We start from the raw sequence: 15035 nt of genomic DNA on the forward strand, positions 1-15035 counted from the left end.
GTTTGAATCCAAGGCGCAGACACGGCACCGCTCATCAGGCCATGCTGAGGTGGCATCCCACAGGCCACAACTAGAAGGACCCACAAGTGTAATATACAACTATGTACCAGGGAGCATTGGGGAGAAGAAGAAAAAATAAAATCTTTTAAAAAATAAATAAAAAATAAAAATATACAACTATGTACTGGGCTTTGGGGAGACAAAGGAAAAAAAATAAAATCTTTAAAAAGAGAAAACATAAATAAGTAAAAACCCAGAAACGAAAGAGGGCATATTACAACTGATGTCACAGAAATAAAAAGGATCATAAGAGATTACCATGAACAATTATACGGCAACAAACTGGATAACCTAAGAAGAAATGGATAAATTTCCAGAAACATACAACTTACAAAGACTGAATCATGAAGAAACAGAAAATCTATAGACATCTAACTAGTAAAGGGATTAAAACAGTAATCAAAAACCTCCCAAACAAAGAAAAGCCCAAGACCAGAGGGCTTCACTGGAGAATTTTACCAAACGTTTAAAGAAGAATTAACACCAATGCTCCTCAAACTCTTCCACAGAATTGATGAAGAAGGAACACTTTTAAACTCATTCTGTGAGGCCAAAGCTACTCTGTTCCCAAAACCAGACAAGGACTCTACAAGAAAGGAAAACTACAGAGTAAAATCCCTGATGAACACTGACGCAAAAATCCTCAACAAAATACTACAAAACCAAATTCAATAGCACATTAAAAGAATTATACACCATAACCAAGTTGGAATTATACCTGTAATGCAAAGATGGTTCAACATACAAAACTCAATTAATGTAGTATACCACATTAACAGAATAAAATATGATCATCTCAACTGATGTAAACAAATCATTTGACAAAATTCAATACCTTTACATGATAAAAAACATTCAACAAACTAGGAATAGAAGAAAATTATCTCAACACAATAAAGGCCATATGCGAAAAGCCCACAGGCAACATACTAAACTCAAGACTGAAAGCTTTGCCTCTAAGATCAGAAAAAAGGCAAGGATACCTACTCTCACTATGTCTATTCAACATAGGACTGGAAATCTGATAGGACTAGAAAACCGTGTAGGACTAGAGACACTGATCTGCCTAACTTCCAGAGGTTCACAAGTGCACAGGTAACCAGATCCTGCACATGAGGTGTCACCATTAAACCAACAAGCACTGGCAACTAGTCAATTAGACAAGAAAAAGAAATGAAAGGCATCCAAATTAGAAAGGAAGAAGTAAAACTACCTGTTTGTATGACATGATCTTTTTCTTTTTTTAAGATTGGCCCTGAGCTAACATCTGTGGCCAATCTGTTTTTTTCTTCTTATTCTTCTCCCCAAATCCCCCCAGTACATAGTTGTATATTCTAGTTGTAGATCCTTCTAGTTCTGCTATGTGGGACGCCACCTCAGCATGGCGTGATGAGTGGTACTAGGTCCATGCCCAGGATCCAAAACGGCAAAACCCCAGGATGCCAAAGTGGAGTGTGTGAACCCAACCACTTGGCCACAGGGCCAGCCCCTGACAAGATCTTTCATGTAGAAAATCCTAAAAATTTCACACACACACAAAAAACTGTTAAAATGAAAATGATTTCAGCAAAGTTGCAGGATACAAAAATCAACACACAAAAATCAGTTACATTTTCTACACACTAACAATGACTAATTCAAAATGGAAATTAAGAAAACAATCCCATTTACGATAGACTCTAAAAGAATAAAATACTTCAGAATAAATTTAACCAAAGAGATGAAAGATTTGTACACTAAAAACTATAAAACATTACTAAAGCAAATCAAAGAACATACAAATAAATGGAAAGACATCATGTTCATGGAGTGGAAGACTTAATATTGTTAAAATGTCCATACTACCCAAAATGATCTAGAGAGTCAATGCAATTCCTATCAAAATCCCAATGGTATTTTTTGCATAAATAGGGAAAAAGCCTAAAACTGAAATAGAAGCTCAAGGGACCATGAATGCCAAAACAATCTAAAAAATGAAAAACACAATTCGGGACCTCACACTTCTTGATTTCAAAACATACTACAAAGCAACAGTAATCAAGGCAATGTGGTATTGGCATAAAGACAGACATACAGACCAATGGAACAGAACGGAAAGCCCAGAAATAAACCCTCATGTATGTGATCAAATGATCTTCAACAAGGGTGCCAACACCACACAATGGGGAAGGGATAGTCTCTTCAACAAATGAAGAAATTTCCCTCGTGCTGGGAAAACTGGATATCCACATCCAAAAGAACGAAGTTGGACAGTAACCTTACACGATATACAAAAATTAACTCAAAATGGGTTAAAGACCTAAACATAACACCTAAAACTATAAAACTCCTAGAAGAAAACATAGGGGCAAAGCTTTAGGACATTGGATTTGTCAATGATTTCTTGGATATGACACCAAAAGCACAGGCAACAAAAGTAAAAATAGACAAATAGGACCACATCAAACTGAAAAACTCTGTGCATCAAGGGAAACAATCAACAGAGTGAAAAGGCAACCTACAGAATGGTAGAAAATATTTGTAATCATATATTTAATAAGGGTTAACATGCAGAATATGTAAGGAAGTCCTATAACTTAACAACAAAAATGACAATTCAAAAATGGGCAAAAGACTTGAATAGACAATTCTCCAAAGAAAATATACAAATAGCCAACAAGCGTATGAAAAGATATTCAACATCACTAATGATTCAAGAAATGCAAATCAAAACCACAATGAGATATTACCTCACGCTCATTAGGATAATCACTAACAAAATAAGAGAAAACAAGAGTTGATGAATATAAATAAAAATTAGAACCCTAGTGCAGTGTTGGTGGGAGTGTAAAACTGTGCAGCCGCTATGGAAAAACAGTATGGAGGTTCCTCAAAAAATTAAAAATAGGATTACCATATGATCCATCAAAATCTTCCTTCTGGGTGTATAACCAAAAGAATTCAAAGCAAGATCTTAAAGAGATATTTGCACACCCATGTTCACTGTAACATTATTCACAATAGCCAAGAGGTAGAAACAATCCAAATGTCCATCAACAGATGAATAGATAAAGAAAGCGTGGTATATACATTCCATACATACAATGGAATATTATGCAGACTTAAAAAAAGGGAGGAGATTCTGTCACATGCTAGAATATGGATGAACATGGAGGACATTATGCTAAGTGAAATAAGCCAGTTACAAAATGACAAATACTGTATGATACCACTCATATGAAGTATCTGAAGTAGTCAAAATCATAAAAATGGAAAGTAGTAGACAGATGGTTGCCAACGTCTGGGAGAAGAGGGAAGGAGGAATTAATGTTTAATGGGCAGAGAGTTTCAGTCGTGCAAGATGAAAAAGTTCTAGAAATCTCTTGCACAACAACGTGAATACACCTAACACTACTGAACTGTACACTTACAAATGGCTAAGATGGTGAATTTGTTATGTATTTATAACCACAACTAAAAATAAAATAATTTTAAAAAATACATTTGGGGCTCTTTACAGCTCTCCAAAGCAAAAAGAAAAGTACTGTTCTTTTCTTCTCTATACCTTAATATCATTTACAACCCTTTCTTATTAAAGAAGTATGGACTACAGAGAACCACATTTCCCACTGCCACGCAATGATCCTATCTTTAATGAAAATTCTTACTGACCCCAGAATCATCACCCTAATTTTTTAAAATACACATTAGAAACCAATATACTAGTTTGAAAAAGGAAATGAAAGGGGGAAATTTGTGAAAAAGGAAATGAACATACTTAAATATAGCCTCTACAGACTACAAACCTCATGAAGCAACAATCAACATATACTGTATACCCTGTCGCCAACTTCATAAATATTACTAAAGAGGGATGTCTCGGAAGAAGGCATTGTGTAAAGTTTGATTAAAATACATACACTAAAAGTAGCAGATGCAAAAAGAGGATAACCAAAGAAATAAAGTAAGTGAGCAGGTGCGGAAGCCCTCTAAGCCCAGAACGAACAGGCACAAATACACAGCTTCAGCCTCGTCAGCAGGTGAGGAGTTACAGTCTTCTTTAATAAGATAATGTGAATAACTCAGGGCAGATAAAGTCATTCTCCTTAACCAAAAATAACTGCCCAGCTGCAGAGAACAGCTACTGCCTAAAAGAGACTGAAACTCATTACAGACACAGGGAACCTGAAGGCAAGAATCCTTCTGGATAGGATAGGAACTAGCAACCTGGGACACTTAAACAACATAACACAAAAATCATACCTACTACATCTCTTTGACAATCAGATGTCTAATGCATGCACTCCAACAAATAACTCATAGTAATCCAGGGTCTACATTATTTGGCATATGGAAACCTACCTTATGGTGGTGAGGAGAGGAATCTGAGAGGATATACAGCTGCTATCAAAGATTCTGCAAAATAAAAATCAAGAATAAAGTAACACACTTTTTATTGTTTCTTGAAATTTTTCTGAAATAACATCAGTGTATTTAACAAGATTTTCATTGGTTAATGATATAAAATACGATTGTTATTTTAAAAGATGTAGGATTAGGCTGTGACAAACCTTAGCTGGTATATTTAACAAAAGTTACAAGGAATATTATAAAATTTAGTGTTTATATAGTTTAGTGTGGAAATAATTTATTTAAATACTATTAATCCAAACTTAAAATGTACATTCTAAAGTGATAACCTGGACTCAAAAACTATATTCAGATTCACAGTCATATAGGTAATATATAAGGAATGTGGTCTGAAAATGTACAAAATAACCTAAAAGTCCATGCATGTATCAATAGCAATTTCCCCATGAGACTCACCAGTTGAGGGTCTGATAGTGTCATTTCCAGGTGCTGGCAAGACTAAGACTGGCCAGCAAAGGGAGGACTTCTTGTAGGGCAGCTGGAGGAATCCAGAAGCCTCTGCCAGCTACCCAGGCAGAAAGAAACTAACCACATCTCCACCACCTCCCCCTTCTCCTTGTTCCTAGCTATTCCAGTGTAGTTTCTTGACGCTAGACCTTACTGTCTAATTAGATTAATAGAAAGTCAAATCACTAACAACTAATGTAACAAGAGTGAACTTTGCAGTACAAATGAACAGAAATGGGACAAACAGGTAGCTCTTGAGACAAAGGAAACTGTGTGGGTGGAAAGAGGACACTGCACTCCCATTGCCTGGTGACTAAATCTCTTAATGCACCAGCTGGTAATGCTCACAGACTTTACCAGAAACTAATTGAGGGCACCTGTCACACATACAGACCATGCTCCTCCCAAAAGATGGGTCTAAACAGAAATTAGGTGCCTTTCTAGAGCCTGGCCCACAGTATACATTCAACAGATACTTGTTGAGTGAATAATGAATGAATTCCAAAATCACTTAAGATAAACCTCTCCTAAACTGAGAAATGCTTGCAATGTTAAAATCAGGATCCTAGAAGAGAACAAAATCATTTTCCTTCATGGTTGCACTTGAAATTCTCCACATCTTTTCTTATTGGCATTATTTTCTATTTTTGGTCCAACTGGTTTACATTACATTTTTAAATCCATTTTTAAGCAGCAGCATCAGAAAGGTACCAAAGCTGGGGCCGGCCCCGTGGCCGAGTGGTTAAGTTCGCAGGCTCTGCTTCGGCCACCCAGGGTTTCACCAGTTGGGATCCTGGGTGCAGACGTGGAACCACTCATCAAGCCATGCTGAGGTGGCATCCCACATGCCACAACTAGAAGGACCCACAACTAAAAAATATACAACTATGTACTAGGGGCTTTGGGGAGAAAAAGGAAAAATAAAATCTTTAAAAAAAAAAGAAAGATACCAAAGCTAAAACCATAAAACTATATCCAGCAGTTTGTATAGAAGCCCAGTTTTTGCTCTTTTCTGCCTGCTCAGGGCCTGCGGCTCCACAACTTTCATTCAGCACCTTTCTCGTAGAGCATGTCCTACTATCCACAAGTCAGAGCTTCTCCCTAAGTTAAAATTATCTCCTTTCCAAGATATCACAAGCCTGGTTTCGTTGGGATTTCTGGAATTATTCAGAGCTGAAAGGGAAGCCTGACATCGACTCCCCAGGGCAGCTACTGACCTTCTCTGTCAATCTCAAGGAAATTTCCAGACCCCAAAACTGCTGAAAAGCCATTAAGTACAGGCCACAGATCTCAGGAACCTAGATATGGCTACAAAACGATAACGCTAACGATTTAATAAGGAGCACAGTGAACAAAGCTACTGGTTTACTGACGCAGTAGCTACAAACTCCTGAGATTCCTTAACAACATACTTCTGTCTTCCCAATTTACCTCAGCTTACAATCAGCACATGTGGTCACTACTCTGTTACCAGTAAGAGGTGAAAAATAGGCAGAGGCGAGGCTCTTTGTGTGTTCAGTCAAAGAAATCAAAGGCTGGTTTCCCTTGGGAGTCAGGCGCCTTGCATCATAAATATGAACATCCCTGTAATGGGAAGAATAATTCTTAGTGTTGCCACAGTCTATGTAGTTCGTCTCTAGAACAGCGCTAAAGATAAATTAGACACTCAAATGCTCATTACGTTGAAGAACAGTTAAGACAGAATCCTCTAATCTTCTCTATTAATTTTACAAACACTGGCATAGATAAAAAACAGTAGAAAAATTCCAAAACTATAGCATATATATGTAACCAGTGGGTACAGAGAGACAAGATTCTAGTTGGTTTTCTAATCTCTCCAAGAAAAAATTTAACAGAGACCAACAAGTTATAGATCACATATAACTTTTTGTTTTTTACAAGTTTTCTCAAAAGACTAGAAGTAAATGCATCTGATGCCAAGGAAAACAAAAATGTGTTTTTGTTTCAATGCTTTCAATATTTATTAAATCCCAAAGAATCTCTCATTTAAAAAAAATCACACTAAAAAGAACTTTAGTTGGTATAGAAAGGAAAATTATTTGGCCTGTGGGTATCACAAGGCAGATGTCCTTGACAACCAAGCTAAAACATTATTCCTAACATTAAAAGCCCTAAACCATAAAATTTTATGAAGAACATACCTCAATCCTGCAGTGATGAAATATTGTCTATGCACTGGGTGGACATGAACAGTTCTTATTTTTCTCAAAGAAGAACTGATAAGTTTCTCATAAGAAGTTCCAGGTGTCCGTCTATCCACCAATGACAAACTTCCATCCCAGTGGCCTACTACTAAAGAGGAGGCATCTTCTGCCAAGAAGTCAAAGGAAGAAAAGCTACTTCTTTCGTCTCTATATACCTAAGGATATAAGTAATAATCAACTTATATAACACTTCTTTTAAAAAAAGCTAATGCATAAATTCTTTGGTAAAAGAGTTATAAAACACCTTACCCAAACAACCTCATTTATCCTCCCATCATCCCCACAGGAAGCACAGGGCAAAATGATCAACCCCTTTCACAGAGATGAAACTAAGGTACTAATCAGCCTTGAGACTCGCCTGCTATCAAATGGCCCATCCACTCATGTCAGAGCTACATTCCAAATCTCTTAAATCCAATAAACCTCAGATACAGATCTGCTCTGTGAAAGTTACTAGGAAATGGATTGGATCTGAATTCTACCCAACTGAAATACCTTCAAATAGCAAGTAACTTTGCCAACCAAGTCCAAGATATATGGCTGAATGCTCACCTACTTTTGATGGAAATGTAAACAGACACAAATTTTTGACAGCTAATCAGATACATTCTACCAAAATATTTAATGCTTATACCAAATAATTTCACTAAGATATATATAAGGATGCCTGCAGCAAGGCTGCTCATAATAGCAATAAGAAGTAACCTAAATGTCCACCAAAAGAGATCTGGTTAAATAAATGATGGTACATCTCCACTTTGAAATATTGTGTAATGCCAAAAAGAATGAGGTAGATTTGTACTACTAACTGTTCAAAGTACTTTTTAAGCGAAAAAAGCAAGTTGCAAAAAAGTATGTATATAGTATGAATACATTAGCGCAAAGAAAAAATATATATATATGCTTGTAAGTATATGTCTACTTTCTGGAAGCATACACAAAAAATACAAGGGTTACTTCTAAAGAGTGGGAATGGGGGAAGCTTTACCCCCCCCAAGGTAGCTTTACCTTGCATACCCTATCTACTGTAAATATATTACCATCAGCAAGTATTAATATAATTTTTTAATCACTTATAACCCACAATACTATCACTTTGGGTTCAGGGCTCACACATATAAGGAATAAAAAATAAATGTGGTGGGGGCTGGCCCCGTGGCCGAGTGGTTAAGTTCGCGCACTCCGCTGCAGGCGGCCCAGTGTTTCGTTGGTTCGAATCCTGGGCGCGGACATGGCACTGCTCATCAAACCACGCTGAGGCAGCATCCCACATGCCACAACTAGAAGGACCCACAACGAAGGCTACACAACTATGTACTGGGGGGCTTTGGGGAGAAAAAGGAAAAAAATAAAATCTATAAATAAATTAAATAAATGAATGAATGAATGAATGAATGTGGTAAGGCCAACCTTGGTGGCCTAGTAGTTAAGAGTAGTTAAGAGTAGTTAAGTTTGCCATGCTCTGCTTCGGCGGCCCAGGTTCAGTTCCCAGGCAGAGATGTACACCACTTACTATCAGTGGTCACGCTGTGGCAGCAGCTCACAGGAAAACTAGAGGAAGACTGGCAACAGATGTTAGCTCAGGGTAAATCTTTCCCAGTAAAAAAAAAAACAAGTCGTAGAATGTGTCAGTATTCAAGTAAGAGAGAGTGACCACAATTCTAATTGCTGAATTTTATTTTTAATAACAAGTATAATTATGAACTGAGATTAACAAATTAATAAACTAAAGGCATCCCAACCCCCACACACCCCAAAAAACCCAATATACAGGAGCTTTAGAGTCAGACAGACCCAAGTGCAAATTCTAGTTCTGCCATTTACGTCCTTAAGCAAGCTAATAAATCTCTTTACCTCAGTTTTTTCAGCTGTTAAATGGAGATAACATTATCTATTTCATAGGGTGTTATAAAGGTTAATAATATATATATGTAAAGCACATTCAGGTTAATGCCTAACACGAGGTAACTGTTCAATCAGTAGTATCAGGAGCAAATTACTGATACATGCTACATCATGGATGAATCTTAAAAGCATTGTGCTAGGTAAAAGAAGTCAGACAAAAAGCTACATACTGTATGATTCCATTTACTCGACATTCTGGAACAGGGTAAATTACATTTCTGTAATAATGTAATAATCACATCAATGGTTTCCAGAGACTTCAAGAAGGGAGGGGAGACTGACTACAAAGGGTCATGAGGTGACTTTTTTGGATGATGAAAATTTTCTATACCTTGATTGTGGTCGTTGTCATACAGGTGTATACAATTTGCCCAAACTCATAGAACTGTACACCTAAAAATGTAAATTTTACCCTAATAAATGTGACTTAAAAAAAATAAGTAGAGAACTCTTAAAACTCTATACTAAAAAGATAACCCAATTGAAAAATAGGCAAAGGATCCAAATAGACATTTCTCTAAAGAAATATAAATGGCCAATAAGCAGATGAAAAGATGCTCAGCATCATTAGTCATTAGGGAAATGGAAATCAAAACCACACGCAATACCATGTCATACCCATTAGGGCGGCTATAGTCACCAACAATAACAAGTGTTGGCAAGGACATGGTCAAATTGGAACTCTCATACATTGCCGATGAGTATGTAAAATGGTGAAGCCGGTTTGGAAAACAGTTTGGCAGTTCCCCAAAATGTTAACCATAGAGTTACCATATGACTCCACAATTCTCATATTGGGTATATTTGGGAATATACCCAACAGAAATGAAAGCATATGTCCACAGAAGACTTGTGCATGAATGTTTCTAACAGCATTATTTGCAACAGTAAAAAATGGAAACAACCAAAATGATCATCAACTAATGAATGGATGAGTAAAATGTGGTGTATCCATACAATGAAACATTATTCAGCCATAAAAAAAAGGATGACGTACTGACACATTCTACAACATGGATGAACCTTGAAAACATTTTGCTAGCAAAAGAAGCCAGTCACAAAAGACTACAAATTGTATGATTCCATTTATATGAAATGTCCAGAACAGGCAAATCTATAAGGACAGAAAGTAGATCAGTGGTTGCCTAGGGCTGGGAGGAGGGGAAAACTGGGAGTATCTGCTAATGGACAAGGGGTTTCTTTTTAGGGTGATGAAAATATTCTAAAATTAGATTGTGGTAATGATTTCACAATTCTGTAAATATACAAAAAACCATTGGATTTTACACTTTAAATGGGTGAACTGTGTGGTATGTGAATTATATTTTGATAAAGTTGTTTAAAAAAATAAGTATAATCAGTTATTAAGTGGCTGATAAAATATAGATATACCTTTAAATTTCAAACTCCAACCTTCTTGTAAGAAGATAAACAAATACAAAAGAGAACATGACTTGCATAGACAACTTCATTGTTGTGCATTAATAACCAAAGTGCTACCATTAAACAGTTTAAAGAGGACTTTACACAAATATTATCTCATTTAATCCACGACTGATAGCCTATTTATTTCTAATAAGGATTTGAAATATCAATGTTGCTCTTAGAAACCTATTTTTAAAAAGGTAGAGATAAAAATTGTAAGAAAAAAAGACACAAAGATACTGATAAGAAAAGAAACTGTTTCTCCTAATTGTCAGTAGTTAGGAAATCAAGCATGACCAACAACACAACATTAATAGTCTGGAAGGTTTTTTTTCATATGGTTATAAACAGACCTTAAGGCACTTAAACATCCTTACTTTTAAAAGAAAACCCAAGAACTATTAGCCCTCAGCAGGGAGAAAAAGCTTCCTCAATTGTAAGAAAGATCATTTTAGGAATACAATGAAAAGCAAAACAAAAGCAGGTACATACTATAATTATTAAAATGATTATTTTAAAACTCTTTTAAAAATAATTATGAATCACCTGTACAAGGAATATTAAAAAAATTACAAAGACATCAGAATCTGTTAATTTTGAGTACTGCCTTATATAAAAAATTAAGGCATAAAATTAGATCATAAATTATTTACAAAGCAACTTCAGTGATGAGTACCCTATTCTCTTCATTGTCTATCACGTATAAAATGCTCTTATACTGAGGACCTCTAAAAACTTTAAAAGTCTCATTCAAAATAAGATAAAGGATAAAACCTCAGATCTAAACCATCATAAGTTTCATAAGATTAAAATCTACAATAAAAAGAAAAGTTTGATTTGTAAGAATTCTCTTATTGAGAAAATCTGATACAGTTAAGCAAATTTGAAAGTTCACCTTAAGTAGTAGACCAAAACGTAATCACTGGGATCCAATATTGTGAGGATTCCTCAGGCCTTTTGGAAGCTTCTGGCCTACTCTGCCAGAGATCAACTGATTAGAAAATCTCCAAGGAATAGTCTGGTGATCTAGGTAGAGTGTCTCTGGAAGGATGGGTGGTCGTGAGTATGAGCCCACAGTCTTTCAACCATTCTTAAACAGGCTTCAACTTAATTTGACCTTGCAGGGGGGTTAGAACAGCCCAGGAACAGACTTTATATTTATACTCAACAAGTGGTTACAAATAAACTTGGCCTAAGATGTTCTAAGATGCTGAATAAAACCAACTAGGTGTCCATTTCTTGCTAGAGTACAATTATACGACATCCAATGGCAATTCTTCATCCTAACTTCACCAGATAAAAACAAGTGAGCTAATCTCTTTACCATCACATATATATGGCATATAAGACACTATATATCCTAGCTAGAAGACTAGAGAAAACCAAATTTTGTAGTGTCTGTGTTATATTACAGGTCAAAAGTTTTAAGTAAGGGCCGGCCCCGTGGCCAAGTGGTTAAGTTAGAGCACTCCGCTTCCGTGGCCCAGGGTTTCACCGGTTTGGATCCCAGGCGTGGACATGGCACCGCTCATCAGGTGATGCTGAGGTGGCACCCCATATACCACAACTAGAAGGACCCACAACTAAAAATACACAACTATGTACCGGGGGGCCTTGGGGAGAAAAAGGAAAAATAAAATCTTAAAAAAAAAAAGTTTTAAGTATAATGTAATGTAATACTGTTAAGTGATGAATTTCTCTATAGTCTTTCTTGCCACATTTAAGACTCATCTCCACAAAATTCACATCTGCAAAAGCCAGGACCAATGAACACAAGTATAATAATATTTCAATTTTTTCCCCTGAGTGAAAAAGAAGTACAAGTCTTAAGCCTAAAAATAGAAGAGTAAATTAATTTATTGAAAAGCTTTTTGCAAAAATGAAAAAATAAAAATAACATGAGCAAACACTCTGTGCCAGGCTCTAAGTACTATATTTGCATTAATTGATTTAATCCTTATGACAACCACATAAAGCAGATACTATTACTATCCCACTTCACAACTGAAGAAATTGAGGCACAAAGAGGTTAAGAAACTTGCAAAGGTCACACAAGTAGTAACAGATGGTCTGGGATTTTAACTCGGGCAGTATAGTTCTAAAGTTCCTATTCTATACCACCTCACCCAATCTGGTATAATAATCATTCATGTAGCATCTCATAGAAAATCCAGAATAACATCTGAAGTCAACACATAAACACATTAATATTTACCTCATCAAAAACAGCTCTGGAAAAATCCCCACAGCGTAATGTGCCATCATAGCTCAATGACAGTATATGAGCTGGATTGGCAGGTGAGAAGTAAAGACAGCTAACTGGCTGACTATGGGGTTGAAAAACATAAATTCCATCTTCTTTAGGTTGGTGACTCTAGAAGAGAGTTGGGGGCAGGGAGAAAGACAAAAACTAGTGAAAAGTAGTAATATTTTCTACATCATTATGTCATTAACTATTTACATCTGTATTATATTGTCTTTTCTTAGTCTATAATTGTACCCACTCTCCCATTCAGAAAGTCAGAATTTGAAACTTTATGCTGTTACTATATTACTTTTTTCTAATTTTCAATCTAGCAATATTAAGTCACATTTATTTTAACTAGCAAACTAGTCTTTTCATAATACAGAGGGAAAAAATTACTGCTTATTATGACTTCAGTTCATGAAATCTTCAGGAAATGAGAAATCTCCTCTTCATTTCACACACAGCATAATCCCTGACTATCAAAAACAGTATTGATACCACTACCACCTTACTTGCTACGTGTGCTTCTATATAATATGAGTATATCATTCTCAGCACAATTTTCATAAGGTATTTGGTCCTGGCACAAAATAATCATTTTTTAAATATTTTATCCCCTAAATACACCATGAAAATTCATGTATTTGAATTTCCACATTAGAGTTACTACTTCTAAGGATTATCCTTTCCACAACTGTATTACCTATTCCTAAATCATCACTTGTCAGATTTGAATAAGTTATATTCCTATGCCATATGTTATATTATGAACCAGATCAACTATCATCTCCAAATCTGGCTTAGTCTGCTCTGAAATACTCAAACATTGTTTTCTTTTTTTATTTAAACTTTAAAATAAACAGAAGAACTTTTAAAAAGGAAAGAAAGAAAAAAAATTCCAATTACACACACTCCTCCTCCTAGCCCGGGTTAATCACTGTTAACATCTTGTTTATAGCATTTATTTTTTAGAAAAACAAAAGTTTCCATTGTTATAAAGAACCCAAAAACTATGCAAATATACAAAAAGTTTTTAAAAATCACTTCAAATCTAAAATTAACCAAAATTATCATTACAGATATCTCTATACGTACTTCTGTAGACAGAATGACAGAGGAGAAATTTAGGAAAAAATCAGACCATGCTATATACGCCATTTTTAATATTATTAAATTTAACTATACTTCAAAATAATAAAATAAAATCAGTCTAAAGGAATTTCTGAACTTTGAGTATTTCTTTATAAGAGATATCTCCTAAGAAAAAAGTATAAAACATAAAGCAGTTTTAGTCATTATGCTTTTTTATTTTTTTAACTATGTCTCAATTTTAGATGATTTCTATTGATTGAGAACATTATTCTCACTCCTCCTCCAATCTTCCCTTTCTCCATCTCTATATTTTGTTATATTATTATTTTTATTTTGTCCAGGTTGATAACATTCACATCCAGTTCTGTAACTATAATTCATACAGCTGTTTAATATTACGTTCTGCATTTAAATGGATTCAACACTCATGATTAATTCTTTTCTCTAGCTTCTCCATTCTTAATTTTGATTTACTCTTAATTGGCTGAAATTTGCTGTCAAGCAGGTTTTTTCCAGATGAACTCACAGGTCTTGAATTTCTTAAGTTTTTTCACAATTGAGAACACCCACCTGCTGCCTTTATATTAGAACAATCTCTTGTGCTGGGTAAATATTCCAGGGCTACCCTTCCTTCCCTCAGAACTTTGTAGACATTACATGCAATGTTGCTGTAGAAAACCATGGCAAGCCTGTCTTTTCACCTTGAATATAATTTGTTTTTTCTGCCTGAAGAATTCTTTATCCTTTAAGTTTCAAATTTTCCTAGGACATGGTGTATACATTCAATCTGCCAATTCAAATCTGTCTTTGCAGAAAAATTCTCTTTGAATATGTTTTCTGTTCCATTTGTTGTGTCATCTTTGACTGTCTTTCCCTTTCTATTGGCTTGTCTCTTAAAGCTTTCTCATCTGTTTGAGATTACCTCAGATCTTTAATGTCTGTAATTTAATTTTCATTAATGCCTATTCTGTTCCTTGTTTTTGTCTAATTTATTAGTTTCATTGATCTTCAATTTGTTTCCTTAGTTCTGCAATCTCCTTTTTCATCTCATTCTGTTGTTTTATCATCTTATCTTTGAGTCTTATTTTACCAAAATAATGTTGTCTTTAACTTACTTCATGGCAGCACTGTCCAAAGGACTTTCTGAGATGTTCTATATCCACTAGCAATGTGTGGCTATTAAGCACTAAAAATGTGCCTAGTTTAACTGACAACTGAATTTT

The 15035-nt window shown here is 35.3% G+C and overlaps 1 protein-coding gene across 6 annotated transcripts in view; it reads right to left on the reverse strand.

The window, feature by feature from the left end:
* WDR76 (WD repeat domain 76) overlaps positions 1 to 15035 on the reverse strand; it is a 59662-nt gene that overhangs the window by 4311 nt on the left and 40316 nt on the right. For 5 of the 6 annotated variants that reach the window (XM_070237727.1, XM_070237735.1, XM_023618603.2 and 2 more), the window contains 4 exons: positions 12688 to 12846; positions 7080 to 7297; positions 6349 to 6501; positions 4402 to 4455 (listed from right to left, as the gene is read on the reverse strand). In XM_070237727.1, coding sequence (XP_070093828.1) covers positions 4402 to 4455; positions 6349 to 6501; positions 7080 to 7297; positions 12688 to 12846 — 584 coding nt within the window. Of the gene's footprint in view, positions 1 to 4401; positions 4456 to 4866; positions 6502 to 7079; positions 7298 to 12687; positions 12847 to 15035 lie in introns of all 6 variants that reach the window. The other variant, XR_011426926.1, reaches the window with a different exon arrangement.

The sequence above is a fragment of the Equus caballus genome, chromosome 1, assembly GCF_041296265.1.
Source record: "Equus caballus isolate H_3958 breed thoroughbred chromosome 1, TB-T2T, whole genome shotgun sequence".
Classification (NCBI taxonomy): domain Eukaryota; kingdom Metazoa; phylum Chordata; class Mammalia; order Perissodactyla; family Equidae; genus Equus; species Equus caballus.